Source organism: Sardina pilchardus, chromosome 24 (assembly GCF_963854185.1).
Source record: "Sardina pilchardus chromosome 24, fSarPil1.1, whole genome shotgun sequence".
Lineage (NCBI taxonomy): Eukaryota > Metazoa > Chordata > Actinopteri > Clupeiformes > Clupeidae > Sardina > Sardina pilchardus.
In genome coordinates this window covers 10,661,503-10,680,014 of record NC_085017.1, presented here as the reverse complement: position 1 = coordinate 10,680,014, position 18,512 = coordinate 10,661,503, and the positions used below count along the sequence as shown (strand labels likewise).

Sequence of the window (18,512 nt, the reverse complement as noted above, 5' to 3'; positions counted from 1 at the left end):
AGGGCAAAGAGCAGGACTTTAGGGTGTATATTAAAAAAAATACAGAGACAACACAAGGAGTCACAGCAATGGATTATTTTATTTGCAAGTCACCTGCTCCTGAGAATGATTAGCTATGACATTGTGTGCACAGCACGGTAACCGGCCCTGAGGTTGAACAGGAGCCATACAACACACACGCACACAGAGGCATTTTTTGAAATCCAACGTACGCCGTTTTTCACGAGCCCGGCGTTCGCGCTGCTCCCCTATTTGCAGAAGCCGCCGTGCTTGCTTGCCACCGAGCCAATCAGGGTCCAGAACTCCTGGAAGGTCAGCTCTCCGTCATTGTTCTGGTCCAGAGAGCTCATGAGCTTGTCGATCACGCCAGCATCACCGGCGTTCTGCAGGCAATCAACAGGACAGAGGATCATTCATACTGAGTTAAGGAGAGAGAGGGAGAGAGAGAGAGAGAGAGAGAGAGAGAGAGAGCGAGGGAGGGAGGGAGAGAGACAGAGAGAGGCAGAGAGGGAGAGAGACAGAGAGAGATAGGCAGAGGGAGAGGGAGAGAGAGAGTAGTACTGCCATCTAGTGGTCACTTTAGGTATGGATCTGAAATTGACTGAATGGAGTGCCTCTTGGTGTTTTGAGCCCCCAATGCTGTCTTCAAGGCAGCTCTGCCTGGAAGGTGCTCGGGTTAGGCATGGGTTAAGGTTAGGGTTAAGGGTGGAATTAAGTGCCATTATATCAACAGTGGCAGCGCTGCCTGGAAGACGACGTTGGGAGCTCAAAACACCATCGAGCGAATGGAGTGCATGTCATTCAACTGAGGTCACCAGAGAATGAAAGCAATCACTCCAATAGGCTGTGTCTCAAACCACATACTTCCATCAGTGCACTACTTTCGCTGTGCCCACTTTCCGATATTTAGTGTTGTCCCAATATCTGGACTACAGTATATACTTAAACTTAAAAGTATTTGGAGCATGCAAGTAGGCGGTTTTTGTCAACATTGAGTTATTGACATGTTCTTATTCTGTGACAAGTTCATGAGGTGAGGTGAGGTGTTTCTTGAAGTTGTGTATGTGTATGGAATTCTAAACCACTGAAGTTGAAAATCTCAGAACTACTCAGAATGCAGTTAGAGCCCTGTAAGGGGACTTTGTCACTTTGAATGAAAAGTGTCGGCTAAAAAAATGCATGTAATTGTAAGCAGTTCAGGATAATGAATAGGGAACAGACAGGAAGGCTAGAGATGAAATAGAAATGGACATGGAACATTGAACAAAAATGGAGGACACCTTGGGCACATGAACTAGAAAAATGGACACGGCAGGGTAATAGCCTGGCTAGCGCCTACCACTTCTCAAATGAGACGTGATCTGGCAACCAGACGTTCTTCTCGTATTTGAAAAAAATGCCCAGATCCGTTCATTGGGCGCCACGGATATCTATCAAATGCGTCTGTGCATAGCGCATCATCGTCTTGCTTTCCCCCCTGTTCTGTGATTGGTCCCCTATCTCAGGCAAAAATTAGGGCGGTAGTTTCCAGACTGCCCTAGGAGCGTGAATCAAATCACCGCGCAAGGCAGGATGGGAACACCCAGGCTAGGGAAATGGATGGGTTGAAGAGAGAAGGAAAAACCTCTCACCTTCACCATGGTGGGGAGCTGAGACACCACCAAGCTCTTGAACTCGTCTTTGCTAAGGGTGCTTGCTGACCCATCCTTTCCAGCGAAGGTCTTGAACTGGCTGACCAGGGTGTTGATGGCAGATTCCATTGTGAGTGAAATTAAGGCTAATCACCAAAACAAGAGAAAGAGGTTTTACTCGTCTTTAAAACACACTTTGAAATGACACAATGACAGCTAATAGATAACTCACAGAGTCATTTTCAGTCTTTAGAACGGACAAGATGAAATCACACACCAGACGCAGAAAAAGGAGAAGAGACGTACGTGTTAAGAGAAAAGCATGAAGAATGAGATATTGGCTTTAGAAACAAGAAACGATCGTTTAGAAACAGATGAGAGAATGACAGGGACAAATACTGTACATATGAATGAGATATAAAGATACAAAGTGATATAAAGTGAGATACAAAGTGACATACAGTAATTTCCCGCATATTTAGCCGTATAAGCCGCAGGCAGCGTTTTATGGAAGTTAAAAGAAACATTAACACCATTTTAACTGCACCCCTGTATGAACCTCATAGCTGAAGAAATTTAGCAAAATCAATGTATAAGCCGCGGCTAATCGTCAGGAAATGACGGTAGATGAAAAGCAAAGCTGGAGAATAAGCCAAGGACAAGAGTCTGGAGAGGAATAGACACAGAGGAGGTCATGGCGGGTCTTACCTGATGGAGACCGAGCGGAGTGGAAGAGTGCAGCAGATGAGTGGAGCAGCTTTGTGTCTTCTCAGGCTCTCTCCACACCTTTTTATGCCATCACCTTGCTGATATCAGCGGAAAAGATTACATACGTACACACACACACACACACACACAAACAAACACACACACACACAACACCCATACACTCTCTCACACACACACACACACACACACACACACACACACACACACACACACACACACCATCACCCCTCCCCCATTTTCAGTTAGTGTCCTTTTATATCTTTGCACATATCTGGGGCCGGTTGCACCATCAGGGCTTACACCTGGTCTTTAGCTATGCTGGTCCTAACGCAGCGACAACCTACGCCAGTTGCACCATCTAGGCTTAAGCCTTGATTTCGTTAAGACGGGGCGTAAATCTTACGCCTACTCAATCTTACGCCACAGTTTTCCCTCATACGCAAGCATTAGACATGGGTGCAGCCCCTACGTCAGTTAGTTAGTTAAATTGGTAAATTAGTTATATTAGTTGGGGTCTGACTCATGATTCAGCGTGATTCATGTACACTGGCATGACCATCGACATCTCCCATCAGACATGTAGCCTACTAGCTCTGGTCGGAACAGCTGCTGTAGGCCTATCTTTAAGTGAGACCTTGCGCCATCCTTCCCTTGGTGTTTAATATTGTTAATATTTAAGAGAGAAAAGTGCCACACCCTCTGGGTTCATATTAAAGTATATATTTAGGCATGACGTTTTGGCCTGGGGCCTTCATCAGATCTTGTGCCATTGTTAATACCATTGTTAACCATCATTGTTAATATAAAACCTCGCTCCTGATTTTTCCACCATTGGGTGACTTCATCTTTTTTCTCTCTCTCTAACACATGCACACACACACACACACACACACACACACACAAACACACACACACACACACACACACACATGTGCGCACACGTAGAAACACGCACACACAGACACACAAGTGCACGCACAAACACATGCACGCGCGCACACACACTGACTTAATCTTCATTTATATGTGGAGCATAAAGCAGTTAACTTCTAATGCTGGTGTTCTCCAACAATGAAATAGGAGGCTTAAACCAGACTTGTGTCTCATACTGGCTCGCTCCTGCTTTTTCTCTCTCTCTCTAACACACGCACACAGACACACAAAACACACACACGCAAACACACCCGCACGCACGCACACACAAACACACACACACACAAAGCACACATTCACCCACACATGTGCGCACACAAAGAAAACACGCACACACACACACACACACACACAGACACAAACAGACCCACATGTGTGCACGCGCGCGCGCACACACACACACACACACACTTTTTCCAGTCTGTTTTCCAGCATTGTTCGGCTGGAGTGTTTATTAGAGGCTTGCGGTGCTGATGACTGGGCAACTCACGGTCCAGTTGTGCAGCGCGGTCAGGTTGTTGTGCATGGACACTGTCCCCGTCAGGGAAATTTGATCAGATAAGTCCCCCACAACCACCTCAGCACAACTGTACTGCAGATCATCACCTCACCAAAGAGGGTAAGAGTGTGCATTAAATACAGTTTGATGTAATTGAATTAGTGCAGGAGTTGATGGACATGAATTAAAGGTTAATAACTACAATCCTTCATAGTCATTAAGACTGCCAACAAAAAAAAGCTTTAGAGAACATAAATGTGCTCACAATTTACTGACTGACGGACTGAATGAAGAATGATTCAAATAAATGCAGTGACCAAGAGTTTGAATTACTGGCATATTTAGCTAAACCAAAGCAATTCGGGAAAACCTCTGAAATGACACTGTATTGATTTTGTAACAGTGTACTACCCAGTCTAAAATCAGAGGAATTAGGAAGTGGATACGCGTGATTTTGAAGCATAGGACATACTGCACTGATGAAGGCAGTGCGGTCGGATGTTGGCCTATTTGGTTTGGACTTTTCCAAAAATAAACTGCCGATGACTCCAGTTCTATGAAGATTTGTGCGAGCTATTTCATTAACTTTGTGTATTTAGTTTGGAATTGTACATACAGTATGTGCTGGTAAGATATCACTGATATGAAACTGCTGTTAAATACTTTAAATGTGTGTCTTGGTTTAACTTTAAGTCGTTGTCAAAACACTGTTACTGTAGATTTGGCTATGTGCTTCTAATGCAGGACTACAATGTCCAATGTCCTTTGTGTGTTGGCAGGTCAAACTTTTCACAATGAGCTCCACCTCAGAAAACAATAGGCTCTCAGAGTACCATCCTTACGACCAGCATTAAATACAGTACAGTAGTGTACTGTAGGCCAATTTAACTTCACATTTTACATTGCACATACTGTTACTTTAAAAAAAATGTAACTTCAGTGACTACATGGTTAAGATTTTTCTTTATCATATATTTCCATATAAGGCGATTATGTCATCTTAATGAAAAAAGAAGAAATAAAAACATCTTGGAGACTTCCGGAGTACCACTAGAGAGAGTGCGCGTAACATTTGAGAACCACTGGATTCTGGAGGAGATGGAGGGAGGTCTTAGTCTGGTTTTCACCATACTAGGCTCAATCTTTTAAGATTGAACATTAGTCTGGCGAGGCTGCGCTTGGTTTCTACTGCATTTTGCAGTTTCGTTATCGTCACATCACCGGCCAATAGCGTGCCAGGACTAGAGTATGGCCGTTTCTGATTGGAGCCAAAGGTTCTGGCAGTATGCAGAGGAAAAAGATCTACTGGTTTCCAGCCTGAGCTGCCGGGCGAAATTCAAATACCCCGGAAGTTCAGGCAGGGTTCACCCAGCCTAGGGAGGTCTTTAAACACCTCATAAAAGGACACACACAACACCAAACCAATAACTCATCATTACATTTTTATTCATATTAATAAATAAACAAACTGAGCAATGTCTTATTTTGTGGTTCTCCATTGTATTTCTGTATTAACCATATTTCCATTCCATTGACTTTAATGCATTGTGGTCAGGCTATTAAAAAAAGAAAAAAGGACTTTTCCCGATATTTACAAAAATACTGACACATTCAACATCATGTGTAACCCTTCCATAAACATTCAACAAAAATAAGAGCGGAGTTCATTTTTCATTTAAGTGTGTTTTCTTTTGAAACTTTATTGGGTTGACATTTCCACCCAATATGGCTAGACTATCAGAGCTACTACTTGGGAACACACAGCAGCTGCTGCTGAGTCAATTCAGGCTTCTCAAATTCATTATGGCCTTTGTGTCACTATAAACATGTAAACAGTATTTTGTTTTCTTTGTTAGAACATCCATGCTGTCCCCTCAATCAACCAAGGCACATTTACTGCTGAAGACCGAAATCTCACCATCACAAATTGTCCAAACAAAGTCCAGTAAACACATTGAATATTGAAATATGGCTACATATCCCAACATTCCTAAAATGAAAAAGTAATGGAAGAGGCAAACTAGACATAATGACAAACTGCAACCCACAAGAGAACTTTACCTTTTCAAACAAAGTAATCCATCACAATGCTATGACAAGCGAAGTACCGTTCTGTTTTACAAATCGTCAGTGGTGTACGTCTATACCAAAGCTTATAGACTTTTTTTTTTCCTCTGTAGCAACAAGAAACCATTTTATAAGACACAGGAAAAAATGGCTTTCACTAAACTCTACAAATAAATTACATTCATAGTGATGTACCTGTTAACCTATCCTGGGGTGAAACTTACCCAAAGGCTAACCTGCACTATGAGCTCGAAGCAAATTAACAAACAAACAGCAAAGCAAACGGAAATCACCTTATGGGGAGTTTCACAGTCACTGGGATTATATTCACTGGTCCATATGATTTTTCTGTTCTCTATTCCATAGACAGACATCGTCGAAAGCATGCTCAATCTCCCACTAGACCTCTGAATCCTCACAGTGAAGACAGAGGCTGTGCTCCAATTCGCATACTTCTGTACTTACAATACCTAACTTGTAAGTACAGAAGTATGCTAATTGGAACACGGTCAAGAGAGAATTTGCCACTGGCTAGCAGTTTAAGACTAGCGCTAGCTTCCCTTTCACATTTAAACCCAGAGGCGGCTGAGCAGCTCCACCAAGCCCTGATGAACACCCTAATACACAGTGTCTGTTTACCGCTAGGAATCGTCAGACCACCAATCAGCTTCTTTTTGACGGACGAGGGTCAACATTCATCTTCTCGAGCGGCGTGGCGCCCACTCGGCACAGAATCGCACAGACGCAGACTCATCACTACTGTGGCCAACTGTGGACGAGACGAGAGGGGGTCGGGACTCTGAAGAGACAGTACGCACGGGAGGTAGGTAATGACTGCGAACCCCACAAACAGGTACAACTTTAAGAAGGTATTTTTTTTAAAGACTTCCGAGAAACAATCTGTGCACGAGATGCACACGTCTACGTCTGTATGTAGGCTTCGTGAAGGTTGAAGAATCACTGCAACCTTTTTGTTGTTGTTTTTTTTTCATCCATTTCTTTTTTCTATCCTTTTTATGCTACCTCTTTTTTTTTTTTTTTATCCCACCCCATCACCTTGTTCTTCTTCTCATGTCCAAAGGGGGCGTGAGGAGAGCAGGCCTAAGCGGCAGTGGCAGCAAACTTCCACAACGCCTCCCTCTCAAACTCCTCCATCTCCTCCTCGAGGGAGTCGTCCAGCACGTCGGCCAGGTCCTCCAGGATGTCCGCCACGTCCTCGGCGAAGTCGCTGAAGAGCAGGCGCTCGTGGTCGAACACGCCGTCGCCGGGCGAGAAGAACCCGGTGGTCAGCTCCAGGAGCGCCTCCTTGCTCTCGCCGGTGGACGACGGCGGCGGCAGCTTGCTCAGGTAGCTCTCCAGCAGCGCCTGGAACTCCGCGAGCTCCACGGCCACCAGGCCCTCGGCCTCGGCGCACGCGGCCGCCCCCGAGCACGCGCGGCCCGGACCGGGGTTCCGCCGGAGCTTCTGCTCCTGGTGCTTCCAGAAGTCGACGCTCTCGTGCTTGTGCTTGTGCTCGTGCTTGTGCTCGCTGGGTTTCTCGTGGCTGTGCGCCCCCTGGTGGTGGTGGTGGTTGTGGCCGGAGTCCTTCTTGGCCTCCCACGGCCGCTCGCTCTTCCTCTTCTCGCGCTCCACCCTGCGTTCGTGTTTCCGGCCGTCCCAGTCCTCGTGGTACTTCCTCCAGGCGTCCTGCTTGGACTCGGTCTTCCCTCCGTCTTTTCCGTTCTTCCCGTTCTTCCGCTCCTTCTCTCCTCCTCTCCATTTCTCAGACTCCTCGTGGTGCTTTGGTTTCCCATGGTCCTTCTTTCCCTCCCACTTGCCACCATCTTCTTTTCTGCCGTTCTTCTTGCTCTCCCATTGGCTCTTGTGCTTATCACTCTTGTCCTCCCGTTTCTCGTCTCTCTCCTTCTTGGCCCCCCATTGGTTCCCTTGCTCCTTCTTCCCCATCCACTTCCTGTTCTGGTCCTTTTTGGCGTCGGCCTCCGTCCGCTGCTGCTGCTTCCTCTTCCAGTCGTGCCTCTTGTCCAGACGCTCGGCCTGCTCGCTCAGCCTCTTCTGCATCTCCACCAGCCCCTCCCGCACGCCCTTCTTCTTCCCCACGGACCTCTTCATCCCCTCCAGACGCTTGCGGCTGTCCTCCAATAGGCTCTTCTGCCTCTGAAGCTCCGCCTTCAACCCATCCTCACCGCCCTCTTCCTGCTCCGCCCCCTCCATCTGCTCTGGAACAGCAGGGATTTGATTGGTCGTCTCGAGCTGGTCGGCTGGCGGCGTGACTGTGTCTGTAGGCTCGGTTTCTGATTCCCGAACTAAATCAAAGAGACGTGAGGTACATTACATGTGATTGAGGTATAGAAATAATCAAGTACTGTATACCAGTTCTTTACAGCACAACAACTTATACTGATAAATGTAGTTATACAACTATTAAAATATACAATAGGGCCAAATATTAAAAGGGCCTTTCTCACGAGAGCAGTCTGGGGTCAAGGGCAAAACTGTGGCAGCCTGGAATTGAACCCACATCTACTTTTTCTGCTCCTTGGCCACTACTCTACCACTGCATACCACAACCATCCCTTGTCAGCTCGATGGTGTTTTGAGCCCCCAACGTCGTCTTCCAGGCAGCGCTGCCACTGTTGACTTAAAGGCACTTAATCCTACCCCTAACCCAGACAGCAAACTGACTCCGTAGCGAATCCGCCTAACCCTAACCCATGCCTAACCCTAGCGCCTTCCAGGCAGCGCTGCCTTGAAGACAACGCTAGGGGCTCAAAACACCAAGAAACCCCTTGTCAACCAAACTAAACTAGATGGTAGTCCTGCATTCAGCGACCGCCCCGTACCGGTTAGCTGGGACAGTTCGGCCACTCGGGCTCGGAGACTCTCCAGCTCCTCCCTCAGGCCAGGCATGGCGGCTAGTTCCTCTTTCATCTTGACGTTCTCTTTCTGCAGCGCTCCGCCACCTTCCTCCCCCGGTTGAGCGGCCGCTCGAAGAGCCTGGTTCAGCGCTTCCTTCTGGGACTAGGAGAGAGAATACAGCATGAGGCTTCATTTGTTTCCTCATTAACAATAAGAGAGATGGACAACAGATGGACTAGCCCATTAGCCAACTACTTTTTTGGGGTTTTTTGTGTTTTATGCCTTTATTGATAGTGACAGTGGAGAGTTTTTGATCCCGTGAGGGAAATTCGTTCTCTGCATTTAACCCAATTTTAACCGAAATAGTGAACACACACAGTGAGGTGAATCACACACTAACCCAGAGCAGTGAGCTGCCTGCCCAACCAGCGGCGCTCGGGTAGCAGTGAGGGGTTAGGTGCCTTGCTCAAGGGCACTACAGCCGTGGACTGGTCGGGGATCGAACCGGCAACCCTCCGGATACAAGCCCGAAGCCCTAACCAGTAGGCCACGGCTGCCTGCCCCTAAATATGTATTTCATACATATTTATTTTTTTCTGTGTAAACCTTTTAAATAGAAATACTTCAACTTCACTTTTGGAGGAGGATGACAACTATTAAACAAAAAGTTTGCAGTGCTACAGTAAAACATTTACACTAAGAACTAATAAACCATGAAAGTAACTGGTACACAGCAACAACGCCACAATGACAGAGCCAAAACATACCAAGTATAACATGTGAACAAGCACTTCATAGAGGACTACACTTGAGTATTCTATTTGTAGACACTGCTATTTAAAGCCTCTTACACCAAGTGAATGTAAACATTGTGTTAGTACAAGCAAGGCCAGCGGAAATTGATACCCGTACTGACACTGCTGTCATCGAGGTGTGCAGCTAAACTATATTTAATATCCTAATTATGGGAAGAGGAGGACGAGGAAGGAAAGACCTTCACATGAGAAAGAAGCTGTTCAAAGAGTGAACTGGAGAAGAAGGGGAGAACAAAATGGCTGACTGACCTGGAGCTGAGATTCTAGCATGGCAATCTGTTGGTTTTCTTGAGCAAGTCTTTCCAAGAGTTCCTGGAAGCAAATCAAGAGTTAGAAACACAACCACAACCTTTGGTGTGGCTTCTAACACGTAGTTGTTTCACAATGTGCTCACAATGAAATGATATTTGCTGCTTAGAAAACTTGCACGGTCTGCATGTATTCAGATACTGTTCAGACACACCATATCATAAACTTGCTTGTTATGCATGTTGATATAAAGTGCATGGTCAGGAACATCAATTGGAAGATCCACTGAGATCCAAGTGAAGGAAGGTGTTGTGTCAACAAAGTAGAAATAGAAGAAGAATGCTGACCTGTTCAGTCATTTCTGAGCCATCATAGCCATCATCTGTGAAGAGATACAAGAAGTGTCAGCATTCAAAAAAGACAAAATCTAGACGATGTCTGTCAATTTTGCAGCCATTAAACAGCCTCAATATGTTTAAATACATAACATTCCAGATAGACAAGAAATGCATACAAAACTATTATACAGAAAAAGAGGTCAGTAATGCAAGTAATTCCGTGCATTTTGAAGTGACCGTGGAAGAATTTTCATGGCTACTTGTACACTTAAGTTTCCACTCATGAAATCCATTCCAGAACATTTCATTATGACCTAGAAATCACCAAACCACTAACCATACACATGCATTGGACCCCACAGCTAACGCATTGTGAGTGCTCCAAGCTAAGTTAGGGCTACAGCGTCACCCTTTGAACCTTGAACACACTCTTCAAAAAGTCTTCAGAATCCATGCCAGCCAAAAAGACATCTATCTAACCATGGGACTATGCGCTGAATGTACATACTGTATGGCCTCCTGACTGAGGCACACATGCCTGTATCAAGAAGTCGGGCTCAGCCAGTGCTCAGCACAGGACTGGCTGAACAACCTCAGCTTTTGGGCTCTCTAAAACCCTACTAGCAACACAGCAACACAATACAGCAGCTACACACTCAAAAATGTCATGTTCCAGTCAGCTGTTGTCTCTGTTGACACGTTTCAGGGGCGTGATGAGGACATAGCCAGAGCCTGTTCTGACAGAAAGCCAAACGTGAGGTAATGAAGAGGTTTAGGTGGGCGGACGCCAAAGCTGAGTAACCAGACGACATGCGTGCCAGCTGCCCGCCAATGCTATTAAGCGACACAGTGGAGCATAAACCTTTATCCCTACGGTCTCACTGACTCACTCCTGTCCCATACCTACCCCTCTCCAGGGCCACCAGCACACCTGTAAACAGAGAACACCCTAAGCCCAAGATGGACGACCCCTGAAGACACGTTCGCGCTCACGCACACGCGTGCAAGGTGGTGTAATTCCAAACCACGCTATTTAAAGCCGATAATTAGATCGTGGCTTCATCATTAACGTAAGGGGTTACGAACTGAATGTACCCAGCTACATTTCCTGTCTGGAGTCCAGTCTTAAATAACCTGGATCACACATCATTATCGCTACTGCATGGTAAGGAATTAAAGATCATTCATTAGCAGATGACTGTAATATAGACCTAATGGGCCTACACTGCCTTCGGGCCAGATACAGTATGTGTCCAAGGGTCCAAATGATATTTAGGTTGTACCCTGGAACCAGACTGATGTCCAAAACGAGGCGGAGAGAAACAGTGGCTCTTCATGACCCATGTTTTGAAACAGAATAGAATAGAATAGAATTGAATAGTAAAACTTGTGGTATTCTAGCAGCTATGACCAATGGTATATTCTCTTCCCTCAGCATTTAAAAAGACATTGTAAACAGTGACCAGGACAGGTGCTGTATAAATAAGAACACTGAAACTATAGATTGTTTGCGTTGAATTCTAGAAGGAGCTACTTCAGACAGACCTGACAGGAAGAGCGAGCCCAGGCACAGGAGGACCAGCGCGCCCACGATCAGCTTGTTGAGGGCGAAGCCGTGCTTCTCCTCTCGCCTCTCGGCCAGCTGGAACTCCTCTTCTTCCTCCTCTTCGTCCTCCGAGCTTCGGCCCAGCGCTGGCGCTGGCTCCGGCGGCGACGCGTGCCTCTGGCGAAGGCCGTCCCCCTCAGCCCCGGGCTCGGCCCTGACCACCTCCTCAATGGGCACTAGGATGGAGAGAGGGATGGAGGGAGGGAGAGAAAGAGAATGAAAAGAGAAGAGATGGAAGGACAGAGAGGTCAACAGCTAGGAAACTACAATATCAAAGCACATAGGACTACTCAACAATAGCAAATCTACTAAACCTATGACAACATACTTCCATGTATCTATACGTATACGTTATAAGTTATGTTATGTATATGTTAAATTATTTCTTATTTTTTGGTTGTTTATTTTGATTTTGTTAGTTGCTTGTTTTGCCTCATTCTCTTTTTAAAAGTGTAAAGTGTAATGAAGCCATGTTGCATGGTGATAGTTCACTATAAATAAATAAAATATTTGCTACTGCGTAATAACTATGATGCACTACCCTATGATAACATAGAAAGTACACTGTTAGCACACAATACATCAAAAAAAGACTCTTTCTCTCTCTCTCTCTCTCTCTCTCTCTCTTTCTCTCTCTCTCTCTCCCTCTACGCAGACCAGTGTCACCCTCTCCCTACCTGCTTCCACTGGTTCCACATTCTGCTGCTCTATCACGTCAGCATCCTCCTCCAAGGCTGGTTCCTCTCCATACTCCTCCTCCTCCTCTTCCTGAGGCTGGGCTGAGATGGAGCTGATGGTTTCCGGCTCCATGCCAACAGGACCAAGGCCTCCCTCCGCAGGACTGGCCTCAGGTGTGGGGGTGAAGCTGGAGACGGGGTGACCCTGCATGGACAGACTCAGGTCCTCAACTCCCTCAGGAGCCAGGGTCTCCACTGGGGCAGGGGCAGGGGCAGGACGAGGGGCCTCTGGGGCAGAAGAGCTCAAATCATGGGTCACCTCCGCAGGCACAGCCTCTGGAGTGGGGCTTCTCTCAGTCTGTGGTTCAGTGACGGGGCTTTCCCGGGTAAGGAGGACCTCAGGGGCTGGGGCAGTTGAGGAAGCGGAGGCAACTGGGGCACTTTCAGGAGGCACCTCGGGGGCAGAGCTCTCCGGGGCCCGGGATTCAAGAATGGGGGCTTCCGCAGTGACAGCTTCGTGGGCAGCAGGGCTTTCTTCTGGAAGACCTTCAGGGGCGGGGCTGTGTTGAGAGAGGGGCTCGGGGCTGTGGCGTAGCTCAGGGGTCACCTCAGGGGTCACCTCGGGGACGGGGCTTGTTTCCTTTGACAGGACCTCAGGGGTGCAGCTCTCCTGGAAGAGGAGATCTTCAGCGGAGATTTCACGGCCGTAACCGACGTCGGTAAACATGTCAGAGGCAGGCGGAGCGAAGGCGGGCTCCTCGGAGAAGAGCATGGCTGCTTCCGAGGAGATGGCGAAAGGGGTGGAGCCCAACAGGTCACTGTCGGGCGGCGAGCTGGTGATGGTGTCGTGGATGACGGGAGCGTGGATGTCTGGGTCAAACTCGCCTTCCTCAAAACCCGAGAAGGAGGGGCCGGCGAAGGCCGCGCCCTCACACACCTCTGGGGAGGTCTCCTGGCATACCTGCACACACCAAAAAACCACACACCTTAACAACAACATAAATCACACAACCATTTATGCAACTCCATTTATGAAACCACTGACTCCAACTGCTACCCGATTAAAGACGTGGCCAGTGATGGAAGCGATGTTTATTTATATTTAAAATTACTAGCAGACGCTCTTGTCCAATGAATGCAACTGCTACCCCATTAATGTGCAATGTGGAAACTACTTGACTAGCCAATGCTCCTTTGACATTCGCAAACATGAGTATGAGGATATGAGGGCACGCGGTGAACCTGTCAGCCTGCAGTGCTGAAGAGACACTTGAGATGCTCGCTCATGAGGTAACTTTCTGAACAATGTTGCTGGGCAATCACTGTGTCAGTTCCCATCGGCAGTTCACATGATCACGACAAGCTAGTGATTTAAATGTGCAGTCAGTGATTGTACACATTTCAAATCCATATTTTTTTGCTGTCACACAGGGCAATCGTCTCATTCCGAAAGTACACTATAACAAAAGCAGTCTCTGTAGGCAGCCCAGCCTCCAAAAACTGGGATCAAACAAAGTTAGGGCAGCCTGTCCCCCAAACAAAAACAAAAACCCTGGGTGGTGTTTCTCTGGGAATACTGAAGGGAGGGGTAAGCTATCTCCAATGTACGTTGGTTTGGAAAAAACGACTGCTAATCATTTTAAATGTAAACATGAATATAAACAAACATGACTTCCTGCGCTAACGCTGACTTTACCTTTAAGTTCTTCAGGTAAAAATGTATGCCTAATATCAGTGGGAATGTGCCTGAAGGACACTGGTCAGTAACACTGCCCCGTAATATTAGTGCTATCCCAAACCCATTTATACCTATCTGAGCCTATGGCCCCTTCTCAACCTCTCTCCTTGATCCTTGGTCCTCCGGCTCGTTCCCACTGATCTATAAAGAACACTGGATAGACTGTCCCATTGTTGCCGCCCCATCATTCTTATAGATCAGTTAGGAACGAGCCAGAGGACCGTGGAAGGAAGGAAGGGAGAATAGATAAAAAGACGAATGAGAAGAGCCTCATGTGACCTCACACACTCACTCATGCACTCAGCATCTAAGATCAATTAAGTGTGTGAGTCTTTAGTCCCTAGTCCTCAGGGCTCACTTTGGGATTCAGCCATTGCGCTGTGCACTGTCACCCTCACAAACTTACCTGTTGGCCCTCCTCTGACAACACTGCTTCTACTGGAGTATCAGGCCCACTCACGTCACTGTCCAGATGAACACCTGCTCAAACACAAGGCTTAGTTCATTAAAAAAAAAAAAAAAACGACAAGGTCTTTAAAAAAACTGCAACTCCCACTGTCAAGTGCACACAAAGAATGCATTGTTAATCCGCTCTAGTAGTCTGCCACAAGGGGAGTTTCATGCTATTCTTGGATTTAGGCTCTTTGTTTGTTCTACTCACAGGATCATGGTCTTGTGCCTCAAACAAATGAGAAGATTTGAATAATCTTAAAACATTTTAGACAATGAACCTACAACACAGTTATAGTCCTAGAATACTAACCCGTTAATCGTCTTAATGTTTTTTTTTTTTTTTAAATGCCACAAGTTCAGACAGAAGTTAAGTACCAGCTTTGGGTATGGTAAGTGAGCAGACTTAGAACAGAGAAACCTACATGCAAGTAAAAATACAATAGACATAAAAAATTAAATAAAATTATGTTTTTTCTCTACCAGACTATTATATTGAATATCCATATTGATAGCGGAATTGTCAACATTTAGAAAGAAATATAAATTGAAGAATATTCTATTTAGTCTGTATTAAGTTATTATGCAAAGAGATGGGACAGAAGATCCCCAAATAATGTGGGCACTATTATTTTCTGGATTCTACCTGTTCCTTCCTCGGGAAGCCCTGGAACTCCACAGAGACTTTCAGTGCCATCATCAGGCCCTACTGTTTCAACAGCAGCCTCCTACAAAAAGATCATTAATCATTTTTTTTTTTTTAAAGGTCCACTACTCGAAAACAGTCAATGTTGGAATCTATCTATCTTTCATAGAGCTTTGATAAAAACTAAGTTTAGATATTAAAATGATACTATAAAAGTGACAAATCAGACATTATTCATTATTCACTGTCAACACCACTGGCTAAAGAATGTAAGTACATTTGACACTACATTGCCTAAAACATCGCAAACCTGTCAATTATAACAGCAGACAGTTAATATGTAAGATGTCCTTGCCTCTGGGGAAAGGATGGTCCAGCTGTTGGTAGAGGACCCACTACTGCCGGTACTGTGGTCGGACATCGCCCCCTCGTGGAAAAGGACAACACCTGCAAACACAATGATTTCATCTATCGAGGTGACTCATCTCACCTGTGTGGGGATCTTGACACCACCAGACACTTACGAATTAGCACGACTTGCACACCTACATGGTTAAAATTGTACACCTCATTGATCTGCAAGCGTCGGTTCTCTGATACGATAGCTGGTTGACAAGCTAGCCAGGACAAGGTGAAGTGGTAGCCTACGGTAGGCTACAGTGGTAAAACGTGATTTCATCATACGAAAAAAAACCCCATGATAACCTTTTCACATGTCTCACATGGATTACTACTGTGCTCGTACTCAGTACTGTGAAACCAAAAATCGTCTACAGACTGCTAATGTTCTCTTGTCTACAACCATGGCATTAACTTAATGTTACATAACATAGAAACAATGCACAGTGTTTGTGTGCTGTCAGTCAGTCCTAAAGACAGGAGAATTTATATTTGTAACATTCGTGCCTATAGAACATAACGTTAAACTTAACGGCTTTTCATTTAGACTGACGACCACAAAAGCGTAACCAAAAATGGTCAAACGGCTTGAGGGAGAAAGTTACCCACGCTTACAGACTATTGGAGGGTTGGCTGGCTGCACACAACTGCGCCATCCCAGATACTACCCTCAAATAACGTTATTGTTATCATCATGAAAACGAAGCTTGTAAACGCACCACAACAGTCAGCTATTAGCTAAGCTAGCTAACACACTAAATCAACAAATGTCTCTCGCGAAACTAATCTACTTACGCCAACTATATCTAGCATGTTTGCAATTCGTTTGTCTCTACCAGGCTTTATTGTTAGCAAGTATTAGCCAGCTAGCTAGCTTTCCAATGGAATCAGATGTAATGTTAGCTTTAGCTGTGGGTGTCCACGGACAATCACAGGACTTAACAATGACAACAACTAAGCTGAACAAGTGTAAAGTTTTACAAACGTCGTGTTACTTACCCTATTACAAAAACTGTCCCTCAGTTTTAGAGGACTAAAAATATGTCTTCTGTCCTCTGTTCGTATGGATCTCCTTTCACGAACTTCGGAACTTTGGGAATTCCAGACTGCGTTGATCTTACGTTGTCCACTCTATTCCAATGGGATATCAGTTGAGTGCAGACGTAACGACTCTCAGACAGTTGGCAGCCAATTGAAATTTTGTGTCGTGTCTGCGAAACGGAGCATTTTCGTGGATGAGTGACAGTGACAGGTGACAGTAGATGTCTTTCCATTGACTAGTGAGAAACTAAAGGCTGAGGAAGACTTACAAGGCGTATTTATATACGGCGAGAGAGAGGGAGCTCTACCCAGCAGTGGACAGACACGTCTCTACTGCTATTTCTGAGGGGGATTCCCTACGGAGAATCCCTCGTGCCCACTGGCAAAGGGCCCTAACATTGCACCACCACCAGTGCCTATTCTAAGTTCTGCCTGTCTTGGCCTATGGTCTTGGCCCACCAACCAGAGCATGACACGACAGGAGATGACAGAGATGTTGGGCAGACTTTGTAGCCAGCATCACACAGACACGTCGCCTTCTTGGAGATTCTGTCATGCCCTTGGCCAAATGTGACAATGTCTCTGTGGCCCAGGCCTGGTCAATGGCCATGTTTATGTATGACAACTGGCAGGAATGGTGATAGGTCAATCTTGTTTGTATTTGCTAGAGTAGGCCTATAGCATCTTCCTGTTGAGTTGGAAAATCAAGGTGTAGGCTATTTCATTGACCACAGAATTATCATTGATTGGCATGGCTGCAACAAAATCTCACACAAAGGGCCTATTCATCCGGCCCATTGGATTTTTACCTGTGGCCGCCTAAACTGCCTTTAAATCTGGCTTCGTGACTGTGATAAAATAAATAAAATAAAACAAAAAAAGACCACAGCAGTGATTGGCTGCAAAGGTAAATAATGTTGCGTGGCTCTCTCCTCTCACACTGATCTGTCAAATAACCTACACAGGAATTCCCATGTTGGCAGCAGTAGACAACCATTTCAATGGGACTTATTTTACAAATATGAAATATGACAGAAGTTTGATGCTAATGCTAGTTTGCTATCACTTGTTTGAGGCATTAGAATGCTGCTTATTGTTTATCAGGATATGCTGTACAGTAGTGAACTTGTTAAATGTAGATGGATAGCCTACTCATTAACGCGTGTCTCTTATAGCCGGAATGAGTAGGCTAATTTTAGCAAGACTGTTTTTTGGGGGTGACACACGATGGCTCAGTGGTTTTCCTGTTTGGCCCACTTGATAAATGAAGTTGAACAGCAGCCGTATCTTACACGTACACTCACACACTCAATAGCTTACATCACTCACAGAACAAGGAGAGGTAAGAGGAAAGTAATTCTGCTCAAGCCATGATTCCATGAATGCAATTAAGTAAGTGGAAGTTACCCAGCAATCACTTTGTAAGCAAGCATTAGTGACTTTAATTTGATGTAGGCCTATAGGCAGCTAAAGGGTCGCTCAAAGGAGCTCAATGAACAGCAGAGTAACCCTTTTTGTGTGCCTTTTTTGACTGATTGAAAACCAGACTCCCTGCCACATTCTGAGCCATCTGTAGCTGTGTCAATGCACACATGATTCTTAGAAATGCATTACAGTAGGCTAGTCGAGGTGAGGTGAGGATGTGCTGGATGACGTGTTGAGTTAGGTAAGGCCTGATTTTTCAGCATGACTGACCAGCAGAGGAAAATCTGACCATCAGACAGGGTCAGCTGGCCATCAGTCATGACACACAGTTTCATGGAAGCTTGGTAGGAGCAAGAGATAAGGAGTAGGCCTACATTTTGATGTTGATGTTGTGGTATAGGCTAGTTTGTTTG

The 18,512-nt window shown here is 45.7% G+C and overlaps 2 protein-coding genes across 2 annotated transcripts; both read right to left on the bottom strand.

Moving 5' to 3' along the window:
* Positions 1–60: 60 nt before the first annotated feature.
* Positions 61–2,496, bottom strand: s100a11 (S100 calcium binding protein A11). The gene is made up of 3 exons (XM_062529359.1): positions 2,340–2,496; positions 1,632–1,777; positions 61–383 (listed from the first exon to the last, which is right to left on the bottom strand). Exons 2-3 carry the CDS (start codon positions 1,758–1,760, stop codon positions 249–251), a joined length of 264 nt encoding a protein of 87 aa, XP_062385343.1. The 5' UTR covers positions 1,761–1,777; positions 2,340–2,496; the 3' UTR covers positions 61–248.
* A 2,725-nt stretch (positions 2,497–5,221) lies between these two features.
* pbxip1a (pre-B-cell leukemia homeobox interacting protein 1a) lies at positions 5,222–16,897 on the bottom strand. The gene is made up of 10 exons (XM_062529041.1): positions 16,633–16,897; positions 15,590–15,681; positions 15,235–15,316; positions 14,545–14,618; positions 12,401–13,361; positions 11,663–11,899; positions 10,127–10,161; positions 9,780–9,842; positions 8,700–8,877; positions 5,222–8,162 (listed from the first exon to the last, which is right to left on the bottom strand). The coding sequence occupies exons 2-10, from the start codon at positions 15,653–15,655 to the stop codon at positions 6,961–6,963; spliced, it is 2,898 nt and encodes a 965-aa protein (XP_062385025.1). The 5' UTR covers positions 15,656–15,681; positions 16,633–16,897; the 3' UTR covers positions 5,222–6,960.
* Between the last annotated feature and the right edge of the window lie 1,615 nt (positions 16,898–18,512).